General features: G+C 46.2%; 1 protein-coding gene and 1 long non-coding RNA gene across 4 annotated transcripts in view; one reads left to right on the top strand and one right to left on the bottom strand.

The window, feature by feature from the left end:
- The window catches only part of AGPAT4 (1-acylglycerol-3-phosphate O-acyltransferase 4), a 97,417-nt gene that overhangs the window by 18,749 nt on the left and 54,316 nt on the right, over positions 1 to 24,352 (top strand). For both annotated transcript variants that reach the window (XM_084778003.1, XM_084778002.1), the window contains exon 2: positions 11,844 to 12,104. In XM_084778003.1, the coding sequence (XP_084634129.1) occupies positions 11,927 to 12,104 (178 nt within the window). In that variant the 5' untranslated portion in view covers positions 11,844 to 11,926. The remainder of the gene's footprint in view (positions 1 to 11,843; positions 12,105 to 24,352) is intronic.
- Positions 540 to 21,365, bottom strand: LOC311595368. 2 transcript variants are annotated; one of them, XR_014778415.1, is made up of 3 exons: positions 21,084 to 21,365; positions 5,727 to 5,813; positions 540 to 2,053 (listed from the first exon to the last, which is right to left on the bottom strand). It is a non-coding gene; the product is annotated as an uncharacterized lncRNA (long non-coding RNA). The 2 variants fall into 2 exon arrangements; XR_014778416.1 differs by lacking the exon at positions 21,084 to 21,365 and adding an exon at positions 18,826 to 19,546.

Raw genomic sequence — 24,352 nt, 5'->3', positions numbered from 1 at the left:
TCATAAAAAGTAACTCAACGGTGTTCACTGGGCACCCTCAAATGATTGTTTCTCAGACCTACATGTTTGAAAGACATATCCCAGAAATCAGGGAGAAGAAAAGCTTTACATCCACAATGTTGATTACTTCACTTTATTCTTGAAAAGAAAAAGAAAAAAAGAAAAACAAACAAACAAACAAAACTCAAAGCCAAACCAAAACACCCCCAACAACAAAAGAGAACCAAAGCTGGTTATGTAGGTGATTCTTTTAGATTCAGGGCTGAAGCAGACAGATTCCAGAGTTAGGGGCCAGCCTGGGCTACAGAGTGAGTTCCAGGTCATCCTGGGCTATAAGGCAAAACCCTGACTCATAAAAGGAGGGAAAAGAGAAGGAAAGCTTAAATACACAAAGTCAAAGCATGAGGCAGTAGTTCTGATGGCCCAGGGTGACTGCTGGGTGACAGTTCTGCACTGTGGTTCTGATGGCTCAAGGGTGACTGCTAGGTGACAGTTCTGCACTGTGGTTCTGATGGCCCAGGGTGACTGCTGGGTGACAGTTATGCACTGTGGTTCTGATGGCCCAGGGTGACTGCTGGGTGACAGTTATGCACTGTGGTTAAAGAACGTTTGGCTTGCTTAAACACAGGATTGTAACCATGTTTAAAAACAAAATCTTTCCCCTGCAGTGGGATATCTAATAAAGAACAAACAAAGTCTTCTATGATGTGCTAAAACCTAGAAGAAAAGAAGCCCAAATGTGGTCAGCGTGTTCCGGGCAGGTTTTCGTGTTCTCCGTCTTGGCGCTTTGCGGTCTTCCTAGGGCGAGCACATTGCCATAATAGTTATGGGGATAATTTCAAAGCGTTCATGACTACACGCCTTGGTAAATGACTCATACCGATAGTACAAAATCCTTTGCTTTTTATCAGACCTATTTGTATTCTAATGAAAAATTCTTTTTAAAAGGAAGACATGCCAGCTGTGAGTTCTTTCCCCCAGCTAGTGTCTGAGCACAGCTCCCCGCTGGGGTTTAAGTAGCTCGTTTGCTTTCTTGTGAGCGGCGGCTGAGTACGTTTGATATATGACTTGGTGCCTCTGTGGTGTTGCCGTAAAGAGGCTCTTTATGGAGGGTGTGACAGCTTGGAGGACACTGTGTAGGTTTGTCTGCTGGTCTTTGGAAGCGGCCAAGGCGATGAAGCCTCCGCCCTGTGCTCGCTGCTCCTGCCTTCAGGTTCTTTGGGAATTCAGAGTGGTCAGCGCGGAAACTGAATCACACTAAATCATCTAGAAACCGAGACCCAGTCAGCGTTTGTTGAGGGTCCGTGAGAGGTGGAAGCGGTGGCAGTCTCTCCGGGCTGTAAGTGTGTACACCCTGTAAGTGGTTGAGTTGTTGGGTGCCTCTGCAGACCTCGAGAAGGGCTCCGTTAGAAGCAGAAGTCTAATGCAATATGTGTATAAAGCAACCACTCAAATCAATTTAAAAATTTTTAAATTACATTTAGCGTGTGTACACTACACAGGGGGACACCATATGGCATACGTAGAGGTCAGGGGACAACTCGTAACAACGGTCCTCACCGTGTGGGTCCCGAGGATCATACTCAGGTTGTCTGGCTTGGTGGCAAGCTCCTTAATCAGCTGCTCTATCTTTGGGCTTCAAAGCAATGAATTTTGTTCAATTTGGCTTTACTGGGTTTTTGGTTTTTTTTTTTTTAAGTTAGCATACAAACTAATGAGTTTTATCAGGATGTTTCATACATCTACATCAATGAAATTTTCAACTTAATGAATGAAATTCCAAAGACAGACAATGTAATGAATGAATAAACTCATCAATGAAAACATGAATGAGTGTGTGACCCACCCTGGGCTCCACTTCATGAAACGTCTGTGCGGCTCCTGAATGGCGCAGGCTGAAGGAAAGACAGGGAACGCGAAGGCCCAGCTTCATACTTCATCATCGCTGTTGATATCAATGCAGCTTTTCGAGGAACAGCCAGTCCGCACTGACTCCACAGCATCATCCAGACCTGAGTGCTTTGATGCGCTTGTGGCTGTGTTTCAGAGCTGTCTAGAAACAAGGGTACTGTAAGTCAACTTATTCCGGGCTCTCACAGCCAGCATTTCTGTCTCCAATAAATGATTCATGTCAGAGAAGCACCTAAATGCATTTGTGTCCTAGTAAGACTCGCTGAAGACCCATTATGCTTACGTCTACTTGGGGAAATGGTCCGGGTTCATTTAACAGCCCTATATAAAAATCAAAGCAGAAAAAAAATTTTTTTAAAAGATAGTTATATTGATTTCCCACTGACCCCATTGTCCTTACCAGAAATTAAAGATTGGCACTGGCACTCTCTCCAAGAATTCAGGAGTCAAGGGCATCTCACAAACAGGGACAAGGAGAGAGAAGTGCCCAGTTACCAGTGTCTGAGGTACAGAAGTAAAAAAAAAAATTGCCTATTTCCTCAAAATTAGCCTGGGTCACCCACTGAAGACAAGAACATCCCTGGCTCACCATGGAGCCATCACAGAACTTTCCTCGAAGTCTTTGTCTGAGTATCTGTCATCCCAGGTACAGCATGTTTATTTCCACAGAGCCAAACACGAGAGTGCAGAGCATGTAGACAGGCAGCCCCGCACCTCATTTTCTGAGCTTTTAAAACTAGGGCTGATAACAGAGCTTCCACCCATGCCAGACCACCCTTAGGGACATGGGGAGGTCAGTGTTTTCTGGTGACAGATGAGGAAGGTGAGGTTTGGCACAGACGGTCAAGAGTCAGATTCACTCTAGTTATTTACTTCTACCTCTCTCCTTTATTTATTTATTTATTTATTTATTTATTTATTTATTTATTTTGTGACATGGTTTCTCTGTGTAGCCCTGGCTGTCCTAGACTTGCTTTATAGACCAGGCTGGTCTTGAACTCACAGCGATCCACCTGCCTCTGCCTCCCTGAGTATTTGAATTACAGGCCTGTGCCACCACAGCAAGCTTTCTTTCCACGTATTTAGCCTGTCCATACAGCGCCCATTTCTAGGCTCCTAGGTAGCATGTGGCAATACAAAATGAGCCTCTTCTTAGTGGCACTTTCACAAAGCTCGTTGGTTTGTAGAGTATCTCCCACCTATGTAACTTTGTCATTAGCCACACTTAAGGTCTGAGAGAATTTACTTCTAACCCTGGATCTCCACAGGGCTAGAGATCCCATGTACATATGGTTGACCATCTCTGTTGGTTTCCAGTAATGCCATGTGGTAACAGATAATAATTTATCCTGTGTGACGTGGCAAACCTAATGGAGCCTTTGGTCCAGACACTCTGGGTGGGTGGGACTGGCACGGGTGGAGGCAGCATGCCATCCTACCAGCTTTACAAGGTACAGAGAGGACTGAGTTGGTCAACTCTGGTGGCTGGGCTTCTCTCCTGCAGTGTCCAGCCTGGCTGTCCATCACACAGAGGCAGAACGTGTTCATGTTTGGCCTTGCTGGAGTCTGATTGAAAATCACAGAGAACCGAAAGGACTGTGCTCACTGCCTTTCCCCATAGTCATTAAAAAAATGGTAGTAACTCGGTGAGAGACATGGCTCAGCACTTAAGAGCACTGGCTGCTCCTGCAGAAGACCTAGGTTCGATTCCCAGCACCTACATGGCCACTCATAGCTTTAAATCCAGTTCCAAAAGCCTCTGAAGTCCACTTCACACCTCTTTGGATATCAGGTGTACATGATACCTAGACACATGGCAAACAAAACACCCATCACATGCAATAAAATAATCTTTAAAGAGATTAGATGATACATTTAAGGAAATTCCCCACAAAGTTTTGAATTTTGCCCTAAGTCCTAATTTTAGGACAAGATGAGGAAAAATAATCGGATTAGGACAAACTGATGACCAGAGGCTCGAGAGGACGCATTAGTGAGAAACAGACCCTCACAGTTGAGAAGCCTTTGGCTGAAATGGTTGAGACAGCAAGAGTTTGGGGTTTATGTTCTTTTTTTCTTTTCTTTTTCTTTTTCTTTTTCTTTTTTTTTTTAAAGATGTATTTGCAAAGCTAGGCAGTGGTGGTGCATGCTTTTAACCCCAGCACTCAAGAGGCAGAGGCAGGTGGATCTCTGTGAGTTCAAGGCCAGCCTGGTCTACAAAGTGAGTCCAGGACAGCCAAGGTTACACAGAGAAAGCCTGTCTCAAAAAACCAAAGAAAAAAAGAAAAGAAAAGAAATATTTGCATATACATTGTTAGATGTCTCAGGTGCTGGACCCAAGTCTAACCTTGAAATTCATGGGTGTCTCATATTCTCTGTACACATAGCCTGAAGGGGATCTTATGTCATGCATTTAATGACTTTGTGCCTGAAACAGATTCCTGGAGAGACTTTGGGTCTCTGACCACTTTGTGTTGAGATTTTCAGAGGAATGCTTACCTTAGGTTAAGTCCTTTGGGGAGCTGAAGGGAGTGAAGACAGAGTCTGAGACTAGGGTGTGTCCTGTGTGGCTGCACGGGGCCCTCTCTGTCACGAATGCTGAGGGCTTTAACTCCACTAAATTGATGCAAACCCCGAGGCTCAGCGATGACCCGAGGCTCGGCGATGATCGGTTGCATGCTCAAGACCACATAGTCAGCAATGAGGCACTCCAGGGATGTGTCCATCAGCAGCTGTGTCAAGGACCACGTGGGAAGGGCAGCAGTGGCCCCCAGCACGGCTGCTGCTCCTGGTCATATCATCTCAGTGACAGTGGCGGTAGACCAGGAGGTAGTCGGTGCAGCGAATAAAGTGCTCTGTCCTCAGTGCCAAGGTGATACCATCTCCTTCACGCCCACCTCTCTAGGCCCAGAGATGGGATGGTCAGGCCATTTCCCCTCACTGATGGCCTCAGTGGAGGGCACGATGACTTTCCATGTTCTTCGGCCTCCTTCGTGTTCCCACCATCGTAGGCTATGACCAACTAAGGCCACTAGCACGTGGCGGTTGTCATGACGCGGAAATAGGCAACGTTCAGTTCAAGTTCAGTGTTTTCGCTGCTCCTCTCCAGCGTTTGAACTGAAAGCTCATGTCTCATGCAGGGCAGAAACAAAGACGATCATCCGTCTAGAAGGTGGATTTTCCTTTCTGCATTTTGGGTTTTGGTTTTATGTTGTGAGAATTTACTAATTTTTTTCTATAATCTTTTATGGACTCAACATACTTAAAAAACAAAGCAAACAACAAACACAAACAAACAAAAAGCACTGTCCAGGCTTGGGAGTTGGCTTAGTGGGTAAACAACCTAAGTTTGGCACCCATATCAAAAGGTGGGCATGGTAGCAGGTGCCTCTAACCCCAGCTCCAAGAGGACGGAGAAGGAAGAATCCCAGGCTCTCACTGACCAGCCAGTCTAGCTAAGCAGGGGCTTCTGGTTTGCTGCAAGGACCATCTGGGAAAATAAGGCAGAGGCATTTGAGGGAAACATCTTACATGGACCTCTGGCCTCCGCAGGGCCTGCACCCCACATGTTTTTTACTTTCTATTGAGCAGGTTTTATACTTTCTATTGAGCAGGTTTTAAAATAGCTGTTGGCAAAGAGACCAGACATCTGGCTTCCCCGAGCTGGGCATAAACATTGCAGTGAGCACCCTCACGCCCTCATTCAGGTAGGGAGAGTAGGCTTATAATTGAAGACCATGAGCACCCTGCCTGGAAGGAGGGCATTCTGGGGTGCTTTGGGACTGAGTGACAAGGGCAGTAGCTCAAGAACTCACCATCATGTCACCCTCAGACATGGGACCAATGGTGGAAATCTGGAGGGGTCCTGTGGAGCTGAAGGTTCGTGGTGAGGGCCTCTTGACCTACAGGGAGTGTTACAGTGATGCAAAGCATGAGGCGTGGTCCAAACATGGCTCCACATCTACCCTCCACTTAACCTTTTGCACTTGAGCTGGGCTATGGAAATCTGTTTGTTCATGTGTGGCCAGAGGCTACCCTGCCCCTCCCCTGGTGGCTTTGTGTGAGACAGTGAGTGACCCATTTGTTGTAGTGATCTGACCCCACCAGCTCCTATTCAGAGTTGGGATGTTTCTCCGAGAGAGCTTTCATCTCACGGAAGCTGGCTGGAGAATGTTTGCCCATGTTTCCTTTACCTGCTGTGGTGGCTCACATCCCCCATCCCAGCACAAGGGGGCCGAGACGTGAAGATGCTCTATACTTGAGTCAGTCAGGGACTACTTAGTGAGTTTTTGAGTGTGAGTGTGAGACCCTGGCTTGAAAGAAAAAAAAGGAAAGAAAAGAAAAGAAAGAAAGAAAGAAAGAAAGAACAGATAGACAAACAGACAGACAGACAGACAGACAGACAGACAAACAGGGTCTTGGAGATGGCTAGCAGATAGGGGTGATTGTCGTACAAGCCTGACCAACTTGACCATTCTCAGAATCCATGTAAAGGATGGAGGTCATCCCAGGAACTCCTCCTCTGACCTCCACATGGGTATCTATATTCTCTGCCTCTTTCCCCCTTTCCCTCCCTCTCCTGTCATCTCCCCTCCCCTTTTCCTTCTACCCTTCCCCTCTCCCCTCCCCAACTCCCTCCCTCCCTCCCTCCTCTTCCTCCTTCTCCCCTTCCTCCTCATCCTGCCCCCCCACACCCCCATAATAAAAAGAAAGGCGGTTTTTCTGTCTCTATTTTTCTCCTGTTATTCATTATTTTTCTCAGCTTCCATTTCTTTGGCTATGAAACTCTACATATTTCTTTTTCTCCTGTAAGCTACTCAGAACTATTAAATATAAGCATAGATATATATTTTCTGTGTCTTAATTTTTCACTGTCCCATAGTTAGATCCTTGAGAGGGATGAAGGTCTGTTCATTAGAGGACATAATGAAATCCAGAGTGATTTATGGTCTCCAGGACTTGGCATTCTTAAATGGACATTGCGTACCATACAGAGAACTTGGACAGGGTCCTGTTCTGTGAAATTTTAAAATAAGCTAATTTTAATAAGCATCTGCCAAACTGTTAGACAATGATGGTATTTTAATTGAGGAATATTTTGGTTCAAGATGGTCCTGTGGGCAGTTAAATTTGGTCTGGAACACTTTCTCTCTGGTTCTGTTTTGGGACTTAGGCCAACATCACTGCAGAGACTCTAAAACCTAAACTTAGCCTGTTTGTCAGGACTATGTGCTAAGTGGCTTGCTTGGGGTTGCACACATTCCTTGCCATCTTTGTGAAGAATGGCTAAATTCATCTAGATGAAGTGTAGCCCGTGATCAAAATGCTCTATACCCCGAAACAGCTTCACCCCTTCCTTAGGATGACACCACTCCCTGTCCCATTGCCCCTGGCTGTCCTCTGCCCTCACAGACCACAAATACTGGCCCAGAAACTGAATTTGTCAACTGTTCCCTCTTTGGCTGCTACTGTCATCACCAGCCCCTGAAGCTGCACTTGCTGTCATATATCTGGTCACTCCTGTCTCTTTGAGGACCAAGGTGTTAGGGGAGAGTTTAGAAAGGACCTAGGAGTTTACCTTTGCCCCCCCCCTTTTTTTTTTTTTACCTTGGGGCAGCCTCCAGGCAGGCTGGCTTATAATAACGTATTGCGCATGTACATGAGGGGTGAGTGTGCGCATATATGTGGGTTATGAGGTGTAAGCATACAGGTCTGTTTGGAAGGACTCTGGGAGCTTACCTTTGTCCATTTCTTCTGGAAGTGGTTACCTTGGGCCAGGCTCTAGGCAGGCTGGCTTGTAAGAGTATGTTGTACGTGCGTGCGTGCGTGCGTGCGTGTGTGTGTGTGTGTGTGTGTGTGTGTGGTGAGTGTGTGAACATATGTGGGTTATGAGGTGTGCACGGACAGGTCTGTATGTGCAGGTGTGATCGATGTGTGCACTCTTGTTTTATGTGACTGATGTATATCTATACACATAGGTGCCTCCACACACAGGTGCCTGCTCCTTAACATTCTGGCTAGGCCTCCAGTATTGTTTTTATACTTGATTTCAGAACTATAATTCTGTATAATTCTATATCCTTTGCCCTTTAATATCATAGTGAAAATCGATCCTTTTAATACAAATCTGCTATAGGAGACGTAGTCTTCTTGAGACGTGTCACCAGTGGCTGATCTCATCAGTCAAATGGTCTGGAGATGTTTAGGGCCCTACCATGTGCTTACTTGCAAGGAAGATGAGTGGGTTTGTACTCCCACGGAAGCCGCAAGTCCCACTGGGCCTCAGTTCCCTCAGAATGGAGCTTTATAGTTCAAAACAAGCAAGCCTTGTTTGGAATGTGGCTGTCAGTTTCTTTGTTCTCTCTGTGCGTTTTTTGTGCAGTGCTCTGGATTTGGAGACTCTGGGTTCTCAGATGGCTTGCTGTCTAGGTTTTAATGCCAGAGCTAAGTTGGCATGGACAAAGTCAGCAATTAAATTAATTAATTTATTTATTGGGTATTTGTTTGTATGTGTTTTTTTTTTTCAAGACAGGCTTTTTCTGTGTAGCCTTGGCTGTCCTGGAACTCACTCTGTAGACCAGGCTGGCTTCAAACTCAGAGATCTGCCTGCCTCTGCCTCCTGAGTGTTGGAATTAAAGGTATGCTCTACCGCTGCCAGGCTTTATTTATTAGTTTTTTGAGACAGAGTTTCTCTGTGTAGCCTGGCTATCCTAGAACTTGCTCTATAGACCAAGTTGGCCCTGAACTCACAGCTCCACCTGCCTCTGCCGCCCATGTGTTGGGATTAAAGGCGTGAGCTTTCCCCTCCCCCCACTCCCGGTCCCCCAGCCAAGTTCAGCAATTCTTAGGCTGACTTACTTAGAATACAGGAAGAGGTTTGGCTTCTCTACAAATATGGCCTGGTTGGGAGATATAACACGAGCTCAGGCTACTGAGAACCCAAGTCCCACAGTGTGCATCGAGCACCATGGCACAACGGTGAGAGTGCAGGGACCATAAACCAACACCTGAGCCTGGCAGCTCAGACAACGTAGGCTCCTTTCTGTGAAATCGGGACAGTACCATGTACCACAGGCAGTTGTGAGGGTGAAGAGAATAACACATCTGAGCTACTAGCATGCCGTCTACAACAAGGAAGCTCTCTCACTTCCCAGAATGTAAGCAGGGAAGGAGAGGGCAGCTGAGATGCAGCAGTGCGGTGTTGTAGGGAAGCTAGAGGCTGCGGGTGGACTGTCTTCCTCCTCGCGGCTTATTTAGATGGGGTATCTCCTCAGTGTGGCTCCAAGCAGGCCATGGGGCCATCCTTCACATTTTCATTCTCATCTGTGCTTCCTGGTGGGGACTTGGGATGGGAGATGATGTCCCTCAAAAACTCAGGTGACCAGCCTGGTGAGTTAGCTCCATGGCTAAGAGCACTTGCAGTTCCCACAGAGGACCTGGGTTCAAGTCCCAGCACACATATGGTAGCTCACAAGCAACTCTAACTCCCATTCCAGAGATCCTGATGCCCTCTTCTGGACTCTGTGGGTCACTGTATGCACATGGCACACTACACTACACATACACACACACACACACACACACGCACGCACGCACGCACGCATGCACGCACGCGCACACACACACTACACATAAAATAAAAATAAATACAATTTTGTAAAATTTATGTGACTTCATCACCTTCATAAGCTGATATTCTTACATTAAGGTACAAACTAGAGAAAGCACCAACTCACTGGGTTCCTCAGGTAGCATGTCTAACATGGAGCTTATAGGCACTGGGCTACACAAGTGCACAAGCAACCTTTATACTCTTGACTTGAGTTATGGATGTTAAAGCAGATAGCCCCATTTGATGTTGGCCTACATTGATGGAGACACAGGCAGACATCACCCAGGAGAGTCTGAACTGTTCTATCATCTGTCTGTCTATCTATCTATCTATCTATCTATCTATCTATTATCTATCTATCTGTCTATCTTCTCACAACTGTCTCATATGTGGGGAAACTGAGGCTGAGGAGATTAAGCCACTGTCACTGTGTTGATCACATGTATCTTTATTTACAAAGTTAGAACTTAGCAACAGCCTCATATTTACGTGTTGCTGTCTAAATCCCATAAGTTATTGCTTGGATATTTCCAGAAATAGTGTGCAATTTTGTCATACCCTTGCCTCACATGACAATAGACTACCAAAGTGGCTTTACTGGGATGGTTTTCCATACAACATTCTAAGGACTTCTAAGCGGAAAGAAAACTAGGCAAAGCACTTTACAATGTTTTCCCTCTAGCTATTTTCATCCCTGTTCAGATATTTATACCATGTTTTTCCCCGTCTGATGCAAAGTTGGCTAATGGCCACATTAGAAGGGAAAGTTCTTAAGTCAGAATAGCTGCTCCTCCAAGCTACCATCTGGAATAGCTTTTCCCACCTGACACCGCTAAGTCTCTCCTCTCTCCTCTCTTCCTCCTCCTCCTCTCTCATATGAGCTCTAAGACAGAAAGTTAGTGAAATGATTTAGCAAACCCAGGGTACCTCCTCTTACCTTGTCCTTCAGGTGAGTCCTTGACTTTTTGTGCTTTTTTTTTTTTTTTTTACATTTAAGTTTGATAAACTTTGTGTTAGCTTATTTTCCTTCTCTATAGCCAAATACTGCGAGCTGGATTATATATCAAGAAAAGAGGTTTTCTTAGTTTCCTGTTCTGGAGGTTCTAGAGCATGCTGCTTACTTCTTCTTGGCTTTTGGTGCTGGCCTTGAAGCAGGCAACCTTACAATGGCAGGTGCATGAGAGTCAAAGTTCAAAGTGCAGATAGGAAACCAGAGAACGAGAGCTCTCCAGAGAACTACCTATTCCATGAGATCCACAGTGATCTCTTCAAGGGCGGTTCCACTGTGACCTTGCCACCTTCCACCAGACCCCGCCTCTTAAAGGTCCCGCCACCAGAGCATCAGCACATCTCTTTCTTCCAAAGCCCTCTGCTGAGATGTGAGGTCATTTCATTCTTTGTTCTAGATCAGAGGACGAGTTAATGGCACCATGAGTATGGCCTCTTTACGCAGGCTGAGTTTCTTTCTGATTTAACAACTCTGGGGTGTTTCAGGGCAGCTTTCTTTCTTTCTTTCTTTCTTTCTTTTTTTTTTTAATTTTGTTTTTCAAGACAGGGTTTCTCTGTGTAGCCTTGGTTGTCCTGGACTCACTTTGTAGACCAGGCTGGCCTCGGACACAGTGCTCCACCTGCCTCTGCCTCCCAAGTGCTGGGATTAAAGGCGTGCGCCACCACGCCCGGCTCAGGGCAGTTTTCTGGCCTTCATACTTTTGTTCACTGATAATTTGCAGACTTCAGTCATCGGCTCCCTTCATTAAGTCCTTCCATAAATATATAAATTAACATTATATATTACACATAACAATATATGCTATGTATATGTGTGTATGCATATCATGCTATTCAAGGTAAGCTTGAGTTCAGGGAAGTTGAGCAGCAGGGGTTGGGGTGGGGTGAGTTGAGGTCAGTGAGACAGTAAGCAGAGGGGGATGGGAAAAGACTGGGTAGGGCTGTGTAGCCTGAGGAAGGCTGCCTAGGCAGGGCCCACTCAGTGTGAGTCTGGGAGTCTATGCTACCTTGGCTGCTGTTTGAATAGCAACTTGGATGACCTTGGCCCAGTTGCTCCATTTTTCCAGGCCTGGTTCCTGACCTGTCTGTTATAAAGGTCCCAGTCCCAGAGGCTGCTGGGAGGATGAAAGGAAGGTTGCTCTAACAGGGCCTAGACTGTGCCCAATAGGAAGGAAGATGGGCCGCATGGATGCCTACTAAATAAAACTTAGTGACCCTGTAACTTCCAGCACGTACTCATCTGTGTAACTGCGTTCTCTCTCGTATAACGCATGCCATGCTTTTGCTAATGAACAACGTTCATGTGTTTCAGTCACCTTCCTGAGCCCCGGACCTTTCTCCCTTCCGGAACTATCCCACCACACATATTTATCTATTTTGAGAATCTGCCACATCATGGACCTCATCGGGCTGCTGAAGTCCCAGTTTCTGTGCCACCTGGTCTTCTGCTACGTGTTCATCGCCTCAGGGCTCATCGTCAACGCCATCCAGCTGTGCACGCTGGTCATCTGGCCCATCGACAAGCAGCTGTACCGCAGGATCAATGGCTGTCTCTGCTACTTCATCTCCAGCCGTAAGAGCCACGCCCCTAATGCTTGCCTCTTCCCCAGGATGGGAGGGTTGATCCCTGGCTCCTCCCACACATGCCCTAGGCTGCCGCGCTAACACTAAGCTAACACTGGGCTGCTGTGTCTCTCTTGATTGCTTTAGATCTGAAATGCCCATTTTGACCCCACTCAACAAAAGGCTATCCAGCCAGTGAGAAATGCCAATAAATAGTACAAGGCTGAGCAGCCATGGAGGGTGAACCCGAAACAGTAAATAAGCCTTCTCTAGATGCTTCGCCCACTTGCTTTCCTTCTCAGAAGTGAGTGGTTCGTTTTGCTTAGTTATCCTGAAGGAAATAGTTACGCCATGGCTGGTGTACACCCGAGGGCAGTGGGCTCTCTCTGAGTCTATGGGTAGGGATGTGTAACACACATGCAGTTTTGGTTTGGTCTGGTCTGGTTTGCAGCGCCGGGAATCAAATATACATGCATCTTTAAAAACTAAATGGCAACATATTGCTCTCTTCCTTGTGTCTGTTTGTTTTTTTTTTTTTCTTTCTTATTTTGTGATCGCTATAGACATATGTGGAGTTGAAAGAGACGAAACAATGAAATCCCAAATTCCCTGCAGGGTGATGTAAGGGGCAAAGGGATGGGCTTGACTCTGTGCCCACGTACCTGGTACGCGTGCTTGTGTGTGCGTGCGTGTGTGTGTGTGTGTGTGTGTGTGTGTGTGTGTGTGTATGTGTGTGTGTGTGTGTGTGATGTAAGGTAAGCTTTAATTCAGGGAAGTCCAGCAGCAGAGAGTGGTATGTTGAGGTCAATAGAAGAGCAAGTCTTGGGGCTGGAGAGATGGCTAAGAGGTCAGGAGCACTGACTGCTCTTCCAGAGGTCCTGAGTTCAACTCCCAGCAACCACATGGTAGCTCACAGCCATCTTTAGTGGGATATGATGCCCTCTTGCAGGCAGAGCACTGTATACATAATAAATAAATAAATCTTTAAAAAAAGAGCAAGTCTTATTAGAATGCCTTACAGTCTGTGGTCTAATAATGACCTTGTAGAGTGTTTATAACCAAGGCATTGTCCCTTTGCTCACAATTGCTTTGTCTCTACAGAGAGTCTCTTGTGGTTTCATACTAATTTTAACAGTGGATTTTTGTTTGTTTCTTTGTTTTCTGTTTCTAAGAAGAACGCCAGTGGTATTTGTTAGGGATTATATTAAACCTGTAGATTCCATTTGGGTAGTTATGGACATTTTAACAATATTTTTTTTCATGAACTTGGAATGTCTTTCTCTGTGTGTGCACACAAGTGTGTGTGTGTGTGTCTGTGTGTCTTTCCCATGCCCTCATTAACATTTATTTCCTTTTTGGTGGTGTTGAATGAAGGTTTCAGGCATGCCACGTGAGCACTGTGCCACTGAGGTCCTAAGCGCCCACCCTCCTTCAGTTTCTCTTATCAGGGTTTTGTAGTGATCGTTGTAGAGATCATTGTAGAGATCACATACTTTCTTGGTTGAGTTTGTTCTTAGGTATTTTATGACTTTTGGATCTTTGGGCTGATACTGCTTCCTGAATTCTCTCCCATCAGTTTCACTATTGATGTAAAATGATGATTTTTGTGTGTTGATTTCGTATTGTACAACCTCATTGAGTTTCTTTATCAGCCTAATTGGGGGGGGGGGGCTTTGTTTTGTTTGCTCTCAGGGGAGCCTTTGGTTTTTCTATACATCTAAAAACCACATCATCTGCAAACACGGATAACTCTCCTCTCCTTTCTGGCCCTTTAGTTTTTATCTTGCTGGCTAAAATAAGACTTCCAGGAGTAGCCTGAAGTGGTAAATGCAGACTGCTTACCTACCCTTGACCTAAAGGGAAGAATTTCAGCCGCACTAAGGTGTTGGCTGTGGGCTATTGCTTTGCTGAAGCACATTCCTGCTGAATGTAACTGGGGTGGAGGGAGTTTAATCACAAAGTGATGTATCTGTCTGAGGTGACCATTCTTTTTTTTTTTTTTTTTTTTTTTACCTTCATTCTATCAATGTGATGTAGTATGTTTATAGATTTGCATACGTTAAATTATCCTTGCATTTCTGAGGCAAATCTCATTTGAACACGGTATATAATCTTTTGGACCTTATTAATTTTTTGTTAGCTATTACTTCATCAAGAATTTTTATAGGGGATATTGGTCTGTAGTTTCCTCTTTTTCTCTCTTTCTCTTTCTTTCTTGTAGTTTTCAACATAATTATCTGATTTTGGTATTACAATAATTTGGCCTGTTAGAAAAAGTTTGGAGGGATTCTTTCTGGTTCTGTTTTTTTCCCCCCTTTGTTATCTGAGGAAAAAAAATGTTAGTTCTTTAAAAACGTTTGGCCCCAAGCTTTTCTTCCTCAGGAGACTCTATATCACTGGAACGCTCTTGGAATTCGTTGTTGTTGTTATTGTTTTCTCAGATTTTCTATGCTCTTATGGTTCATTTTTGGTAGGTTATACATGCCAGAAAAGCAGCATTTCTTCTTGGCCATCCAAGTGTTAGCATCTAGTTCTTCCTAACAGTCTCTAGTGACCTTTTGTGTCTGGGGCGCTGGTTTTAGTGTCTTTCTTTCTTCTTTCTTTCTTTTTTTCTTTTCTTTTCTTTTTTTTTTTTTTGAGACAGGGTTTCTCTGTGTAGCCCTGGCTATCCTGGACTCTCTTTGTAGACCAGGCTGGCCTGGAACTCACAATGATCCACCTGCCTCTGCCTCCCAAGTACTGGGATTAAAGGCGTGTGACAGCACGCCCAGCTTTTTTTTTTTTCCCTTTCCTGCTTCTAATTACTTTGGTGTTCTCTCTGTTTTGCTCAGTTAGTGTAGCTAAACATTGTTTTGTTTTTAAAATAAAAAAAACAACCTCAGTTTTGTTTCATTCATCTTTCATATTTTCTTTATTCTGTTGTTTCTTCTCTGGTCTTGGCTACCTCTCTTCTGCTAAGCTTCTGTTGGCTTGGCTGTTTTTCTAGCTCCTTGCTTTGCACCACTGATTTTTTTATTTGACCCTTTCCTCTATTTTTGACACAGATGCTTAGTTCTGTCAGCTTTCTCTCTTATTCAGCTTTCACTTTATCTCAAGGGATTTCGTGTGTTATATTTCCATTTTTATCTCTTTCAAGCACTTTTAAATTTTCTTTTCTTTACTGACTTATTGAATGTTCAGGGGCATGCCTGTGTGTGTGTGTGTGTGTGTGTGTGTGTGTGTGTGTGTGTGTGTGTGTGTTTAGTCTTATTGGTTGTATGGTGGAGAGGTAGGAGTCAGTACTCTTCTTCTTCCTGTTTGAGGTAGGGTCTGTCTTGTTGCTTCTTGCTGCTGTACCATACACTCCAGGCTAGCAACTTGAGAGCTTTCCTGGCATCCTTCTGTCTCTGCTTCCTGGCTCACTGTAGGAATTTTGGATGTGTGCCACTGACTGGCTTTTTTGTTTTTTGTTTTTAATGTGTTCTGGTGCCTGAACTCAGGACATCCAGCTTACATGACAAGTGCTTTTACGTGTTCTTTTTCTTGATGAGCCGACTCACTGGCCCAGGATCATGCCATCCAATTCCCTTGAGTTTATATCATTTCAAAAGTCATTCTTGTTGAAGTCTCCTTTTAGTCCAGTGTTACCAGAGGAGAGTCTTAATGTGTTACAACTCCTTTGATCCTCTTTTCTTTGTTTTTGGTTATTTTCACACACGGTCTTGCTATGTATCTCAGGATAGCCTCCAATTTGGGCTCTTTCTGCCTCAGCCTTTTGAACACTAGGGTTACAAGCCTGTACCACCACACCAGGTTGAGCATTCTTTTATGCCTAACACATGATTGGATTTTTTTAAAGGTATATTTTATTCTTTACGTATGTGTATATTTTTATCTGTGTGAATGTAAGATCCAGCAAAAGCCAAGAGGGCCTGGTCTCATCTTCTATTGAGGCTCTCTGCTGTTTTGTTCATTTGTGTCTTTTTGCTTGCTTGCTCACTTGCTTGCTTTGTAGTTCGCTGACTGGAATCATCAGCTCCAAAGTTTTAAAGATCCCAATCCCTGTTGAATTCATCACTCAGATCACAAGTTATGATTCTTATTTCCTGCGCTGTCTGTGTTCTCCTCACTGAGTTCCTTTGTAACTCTTCTTTTGATTTTTCTTTCTGGTCTATTGGAAGAGGAGTTTCCCTGTTTTTTGTGTGGCATCATAGTCTCTCTTATTTATCATTTATTTTATTTTTTAATTTTTGTCTTGTGTCTCTACATTGCCATTTGTGCATCTGCCAGTGTTGGAAGGTGGCTTCAATAGTAAAAGAATCTCTTGCAGCTATGTATATATCTGGACTGTAGCTCAAGTAGGCTATGGTGGCTTTGTTTTGAGGTTGGCACAGTATTTGCTTATATGATTTTATTGGCTCTAATAAACGTTGGCAATGTGGGTGAGTGACAGGAGTTGGTGGGATTTCTCTGGGGTGTAGCATTTAAGTGGGACAGGTTCGCTGACTACCCTGGCTCTAATGTTGATTGGGCTTGGCATCAGTAAACACATGTAGGTGGTGTGTAGTTGTCAGAGTTGGGAAGGGTGTGTACATTTTAGTGTGAGGGCCACACTGATAGCCAGGATGGTTTCCTGTCTCTGTCTGAGCTGTGAAGGTGTCTTTGTAGAATATTCTAGTGGGGGAGGGGTGCGTGGGGAGGGGATTGGCAGCCTGCTCAGAGAGGGCTTTCTATCTGCTGCTTGGTGCGTAGGTCAGACAAAAAGCCTAAGGAAAGTCAGGTAACTTCCTGGCGATGGTAGGGTGTGTAGCACAGCTTGGCTACGCTCCCAGGACACATGGTAGTAAACTTAGCTTCTCCTGGCAGGCTGACTAGCTGGGGGAGGAGCTCCACCTGTCTGCTCCCCAGGTGTCTCTGTGGGCTGAGTCACTTACGAGGCATCTCAGTTGCTTCCTGTGGGGAAACGCGTGGGTAGACACAACCACCTGTCTGCTTCCCAGGGGGCCCTGTGGACTGAGCCACTCAAAATGGCAGTAGGCTGCGTCCTGTTGTAAGGGGGTAGCAGGGCCACCTGACTGCTTTAAAGGCCAAGATGAAATAGTGTTGGAGACAGCTGCCTGGCGGCTTCACAGGACCCCTGCTGGGAAGGTCTCAAGGTGGCATTTGGCAGCATGAATCTGGGTCAGGGGACATGGCTATCCTGCGGAGCCATGCAGCCATGTTGCTATTCAGCAACCACATGCAGGATGCAGGCTCTGCAGAAGGCTGCATTCCCCTCCAGAAGCCAGTGTTCCCAGGGTCTATGTCTTGAGGCTGTTGGCCCACTGAGCAAAATCCTTGGATTTGTGACCAGAAGGTGTTATGCGACTCAGAACTTTTATAAGTTCTGTGCTCCCCTATGTCCCCAAAGGTCTCTGGTGTTCTGTCTGAAACACTTCAGGGAGAACAGCTGTTTGTTCTTTGTCTTCCTCCTTTGGTGGCAGAGAGAAACACTCCAGGCACTTCTAGTCAGCCATCTTGCAATCCCATCATGCTTTATGTGCCTTATTTTGTACATTTCGGAAATACTTCTGAGGAGAAAAATGTGACTTCTATGTCCTTATTCAGGATTTCCCTCACTGACTCAGAATTTGCAAATCCGTCTGCTACTATTTCTGATGTCAGGTGTTTGTGTTAGAGGGATTTTTCATGTGCGGCAAGAACAATCACAAAATCCTAAGACTAGAACTGTTGCATGCGCTGTCTGTGGCGTATTGGAACCAAACACTCATTAGTCCGGGACCACAGAGTGTGCCTCCCCGCATCGCCTGCTGTCGTCTAGTGTGGCCCTAGTATTTAGGCATCTAGAGTGGTATAGAAAAGGGCAACACTGTCAGAGGCAGGCCCAGAGGGCAGCGATGGCATCACAGCTACATGAAGAGGGAAGATTTGCATGATTGCGGAGAGAAGATAGCTGACTGAGGTGAACATCACATTTCAAAAAACATATATATATATATATTTTTTAGATCCCATTTAGAGGACTTGCGTATTCTTCATGCTATTCCAGAGTCTGGCAGCTTGAAATCCGAGATCATGTCTGTTTGCACTGCCATAAACCCTCTCCAGATTCTAAGGAAAGTAGGCTGAGACAGGCTAGTCTGAGATTTTTGTTGTCATGTTCTTTCTCCTTGATACAACAGACTTCAAAAAAATAATACCACCACCAGAAAACTTAGTAGTCTGTTAATGTGTGTGTGGGGGGGGGGGGGAAGGGCTTGTGAAGAAGGCTAAGATGGAGCTGCTGTTTTAGAGAAGACTGGGGAAATAAAACAAAATGAAAATGCTCCCAGTCTCCAGCCTCACCCAGCTCTGGACCTGGCTGCCAAGTTCACTGTCCCTGTTCAAGAAGTCTGAATCTGCCTAGGAGAGCCCATGAGCTATGTTGCTCCTGGCTTTACAAGGCCCACAGCCCCACAGAATCCATCCCATGGGCACGGAGAAGAGACAGCACTCTCAGTCCTAGGATGCCAAATAAAGTAATCTAAAGGTTTTTAAAAGTGTGTGTGTGTGTGTGTGTGTGTGTGTGTGTGTGTGTGTGTGTGTTTGAAATCTAGTCTGTGCACATAAGCTCATGTGCCCATGGAGGCCAGAGGTGCTGGATTCCCCCTGGATTACAGGTTACAGGTGGTTGTGAGCTGTGTGAGCATGTGATATGCATGCTCTTGACCCCTGAGCCATTTCTGTAACCTCCAATAAGATATTCTGCCCACCTGCTTACAGGCCGACCGCTGACCAGCTGCAGGAACCCTGGTTCACGTGACAAGGTGACAAGCCTGCAGTTGCTGATTGGAGATGCAGAATGAGGCGCTGTGGACAAAATGCTTCCTAAATTGTTTGAGGTTGTGTTGGAGAGGTGGCACAGTGGGTAGAGTGCTTGCCCAGCATGCAGGAGACCCTGGGTTTGATCCTGGGCACTCCTGTAAATCCTGTGTGGTGATGCTTGAATTCAAGGTCATCTTCAGCTACAGAGCTGGTTTCAAATCAGCCTAGGATATATGAGATCTTGCCTCAAAAATAAATAAATATATAAGCTGTAAGGTGAAATTTATTAGAGAAGTCACTTCATGGGGCAAGCACTCGATGAGGCATGAGAGGTACATCTTTTTCATCCCATTATGACTTGTTACTTGGGCAACTTCAAAAACTCAGTATGTTTGACATAAAGAAGAGGAAATGGCTTCAACCAAGGACCCCGTGTTTTTCATCAAGTATCTTGACTCATTGTTGTTTTATGTTTGGTCACAGAAAGGGATGTATCCCTTTCTGTATCCCAACCCAAGTTCCCTGTGAAGGCCACTTGTCTGTGTTTGCCGTGGGCTGACTAGTGGTGGTTGAGCTTGAATAGAGGAGCAGGCTCCAGGTGGCACTTAAAGGCCTTGCATGGTCCCTGCTGGAGGCAGGCCATTTCTCCTGCCTCATAAGTAAACACACACGCACACTTAAGGTGTGGGAGAGAAGCTGCCTGTCCCTGTCTGAAAGAGGTGTTCACCTCTCTGTGCCTCATCAATACCAGCATCAGTAAGGGCTGTCCATGAGGGAAAGGACGGGCTCCTACAGTGTCTAGAGACACTGGGTTGGTTTTCAGTATTTCTGTATGTGTGGGTGTGTGGGGAGTAGGGGTGGGGTGATCTAAAATGGATGGCCATAAGAACTAGGAGTCAGTTCTTTTTTTTTTTTTAAGACTTATTTATTTATTAAGTATACAGTGTTCTGTTTGCATGTATACATGCACACCAGAAGAGGGCACCAGATCTCATTATAGATGGTTGTGAGCCACCATGTGGTTGCTGGGAATTGAACTCAGGACCTTTGGAAGAGCAGGCAGTGTTCTTAACCTCTGAGCCATCTCTCCAGCCCAGGAGTCAGTTTTTGTCCTCCTGAGGTAAGTAGATTTTTCACCTAGTCAGTGCCCTGTGTGCAGTTCTGAAAGCAATCCCACCTTCAGGCTGGGTAGGGTGGGGCTGGTGACCTGTTCCCTCCCCTCAGTGTGGCTCCCTGAGTCATCTCAATATTCAAGGTGAGGTGTCAACGGGACCTTCTGCAGACACCACAAGATGGGGGAATCTGGAAGAGAAGCAGCCTGTGACCCATGGACCAAAATATGGGGTAAAGGGAGCTCAGTTCCTGTACCCCTGGAGACAGCTGTGGTGGCTGCTGTTTCTAGCAGTTGTCTCCTCCCCCTCCCCATAGTAGTGTATGCCCTTCCCCACCCTGAGACCAGCAGGCCCTCCGTGTTCTGTCATGCCGGAAAGTATGCCTGGGTGTGGCTGCCAAGGCCCTGTTGGAGTAGACCTAAGTCTGTGCTGCTTCTTCCTTGCTGACTAACGGCCCCTGGTGTGTTACATTGAGGGTAGCAAATTGCAAAATAAAATTTAAAAAAAAAATTAAAGTAAGGATTTCACTTCCTGCTTCATCTAGGGAACTCTCTGTGAGGAAGGGCGAGTCTTGGTCTGTGTTCCAGGGCCATTGAGGGAGAGTTAGGACCAGGATGATGCCATGGAAAGTCGTGTGCTTCATCCACGTTGCTGATATGTGAATTCTGGGTGTGTCCGGTGCTTACAAAACTAACATAGTTCCCCAGTACACTCCTGTGGGAGTTGCTTCCTCAAGCTTGTCACCTGAGCCAGGCTAAGTGACACCAGAAGAACAGTAACCAGCCGTGTGCGGTCTGGCCCATGCCCACGCCTTGTTCAGGCAGACACTAGCTAGTGTTGCTGAACTAGGGGTGTGTGGAGATAACGGCAAACAGATCATCTGGACACCAACTTAGCTGGAAGCAAGGGAGGCCTGGGAGCAAGCAGCCCTAGTCAGTGTGGAGAGACAGGAGATGAGAAGGGCCACGTGGGAGAGGAGGACCAGGTACACCCTGCTGACTCTGGAGTCTAGGCTTGCTTTCCAGGGACTCAGCTGGAGCCCCACCACCTCGGGAGTCCCCAGCAGCATATACAGAGGCTGGACACAGGCTTACCTGGGTCCCAGAGAGGGCAGTCCCTCTGTCAGAGTGCAGCCCTGGAGAGGCCCACGAGGAACTGGTGAAAGGGAGAGGCCAAGAGATGGAGCTGGGGAGGAACCACAGTGGCAGACACCCCCAGGAATGAATGGCACCCCTGTTCCTTGGTGTCGCAGCCTGGATACAGGCCGCACTGTGCAGCCAGTCCCGATCAAGATCTGTTTAGGGCTTCAAGACTAACCTCTATCCCCAGAGGTTGTTTCCTGGACTGCCATCTGGTGCCTTGAGGCCACTTGACTATGTGGGCTGTGTTATTTGTGTTAGGATTCTGCTCTAGTCTGCCTACCTGTGATGTCATTGCCTACCTGTGATGTCATTGCCTACCTGTGATGTCATTGCCTACCTGTGATATCATTGCCTACCTACCTGCCACGGGGGCATGGCCCTGCCCAGGGCTGTATAAAAGGACACACCTAGCTCCTGGCATTCTCTCTACTCCCCCTTACTCTTCCTCTCTCTCCCCTCTCTCCCCTCTCTCCCCTCTCTCCCTCTCTCTGTCTCTCTCTCTCTCTCTGGGGTACCCCTCCCCCTTTCCTTCTCCCCCCATGCTCATTTAATAAACTTCATATAACATAATATCTGTTGCCTAGCATCTTATCATCTTATTTTCTTATTTTTTAAAACCATAAAAATCTGCACTCAGGCCTAGGCCACAAGAAAGTGGCTCTCAACCTCCCCTAATGCTGTAACCCTTGTTGTGGTGATCCCGCCCCCAACCATAAAGTTACTTTTGTTGCTACTTTATAACTTTAATTTTGTTACTGTTATGAGTCATAATGTAAATATCTGTGGTCTCCAGCTGTTTGCCGAGACCCACAGATGGAGAACCGCTGCCCTAGGACAAGGCGATGTGGGCCAGGGGATTTCCTACTGTCAGGGTCTCTGAGGCCAGATGGCTAAAGGTGTCGTCCTCCTGTTCTGGATCCACCTAAGGGCTATTTGTCACCAGGTGACAGATGGAAAGACACGGCTATGGAAGGCAGGAGCTCTGCCCTTGCAGAAATCCCACCAGGGACACAGACTTTACCAAAGATTCCTGCCTGGTGTTGAATACTTGCATGGCACCTTTGGGGCACTCCACTGACCTCTAACCCATTGAATCCAATTTGCCAGATTATAGGCTGGTTCTGGGACAGCTTGCCAGATTGGCATTGAGGTGGCTCTTCTTGGTAGTCACCTACATCTAGGATTCACTAAAAACAAAAACAACAACAACAACAACAACAAAACGGCAAGCTTTGGGGCACACCTGTGAGAGATTTTTAGTTAACTGGACCCACCTTTAATTTCTATCATTTGAGGTGGGAAGAGCCATGCTAAATCTGGGCCACGCCTTCTCGTGGCAGCCTACATAAGGACATGAGAGACGGCGGCTTCTCCCTCTTTGCTTGCTTACCCTCAGTGGCAAGTCCATTCCTTGCTGGTGTTAAAACCTACTTTTTCTGGGACTCCAGAAAATACTGGTGACCAGCTGAGATACCTAACCACTTGGACTGAGCAACTATTGGATTCTTGGATTTACTGGGAGACAGCTGTTGTTGGACTAGCTGGACCACAGCCTGTAAGCCACTCTATTTAATTCCCTTTATATATCTATTCATTCGGTTAGTTCTGTTGCTCCATAGAATCCAGACTAATACAGGCGTTAAGACAAAAGCACGCATTTGACCTGCATCCAGTTACTGCTAGTCCCCGGAGCCCTGAGCAGAGAGTTGCAGGAACAGGTGGGCGTGAGAAGCCGGATTACACATGAGCTAGGCACATGCGCTGACGGCATGAGTGGCCATGCCCTTGAAGGGGAACTTCTGGGATGATGCTCCACAGGGCTGCGGAAAGAGAGAGGGGCGGCCAGTTGTCCTTCTCATTGTTGTTTGCTGTGGTTCTTGGGTGTTGGTAGACATTGGCTCTGAGCCTGTGTATCCATTGCTGGTTTGGTCACGCAGCTGCCTTTTTAATAGGCAGTTCTTTCTTTTGTGCGTCAGTTGTGGAGATACGGGAGCTTGAGTGGCTCTAAGTAAGCTGAGATTATTAAAGCGATTTTTGGCTGCTTTCTGAGTTATGCAAATACCGTGCTTTATGGGGCCTTTTCGTAGGATGTGTAGGTTCTTACAGCAGACGTCTGTCTGCCAGGACCAACTCGAGCAAGTCTTGGGGCCTGGCCCTGCTCAGCAGGTGTCTTGGCTTTTTGTGTTTGCTTGTTTTGGTTGCTGTTGTTTTTAAACAGGGATTCCTGTATCCCAGGCTGTCTTTGTTTTCTGTTCTTCATGTGTAGCCTAAGATGAACTTCTGATCTTCTTGGTTTCATCTCTCAAAAACTGGGATTACAGGCATGAGCCACAACAAGCAAGTTACAAGTTACTGTGGAGATGGGACCCAGGACTTCATGCCTGGCAGACCACTAGCTGAGCAACCCCAGCCCAGCCCTGCTCCCCCCACCTCAGCCTCTCAGCAGGTGTCAACAAACAGGATTTAGAGTTTGTTTTGGAAGCCACACCTGGAGGGCATTTACTAAACTGACTTGGGGGCAGGGGTGGAAAACTGCCTGTGCTGAGAATCCACTCCCATGGAGACTTTTAGACGCAGACCATGGTAAACTGAGGCACAGTTGGACTATAGGTACGCAAAGAATGGTGCAGAGCAAGGGACAGCCCAGTCCCACTGTACAGTGGCCTTGAAAGTGCATCACAAGCCAGGTATTAAAGTATGTGTAAGGGGGAGAGGGGAGGTGTGTGTTAGTGAGACAAAGGGTGAATCCAGTGTCATTGAGCAACCAGGCTTGTAAAGGAGACAGAATTATCACATCATAATGGCCTCACTGTCAACGCTTTGTCTAGGTCCATCTTCCATTGCTATGACTGAATACCAGAGGCTGAGGTATTTATAAAGATGAGAAGCTTATGTAGCTCCACAGTCCTGGAGGTAGGAAGTTCAAGGACACGGTGTTGGCATCTGGAGAAGAGGTCTCTCTGGACCTTGTCATGACCAAGGACATCCCTTTGAGACTCAAAAGAATCTTTCTCAGCTCTGTCTTTCTCTTCTTCCAAAACACATGGGAACCCTGCCCTCCTTCATGACCTCAACTACTCCGCATTATTTCCCAAATACTCCACTGCCAAATACCATTAACATATGAATATGGAGGTGGTTTTCTAGTGCATGGATTCAGCACACGTGCAGGGGTCCATGGCAGCCTTTCTTTGCTACGAGGCTGCAGTGGAAATGAATGG

The sequence above is a fragment of the Acomys minous genome, assembly GCF_964271855.1.
Source record: "Acomys minous genome assembly, chromosome: 3".
NCBI lineage: Eukaryota > Metazoa > Chordata > Mammalia > Rodentia > Muridae > Acomys > Acomys minous.
The sequence above is the reverse complement of the archived record's forward strand: the minus strand, read 5'-3'. Positions and strand labels throughout refer to the sequence as shown.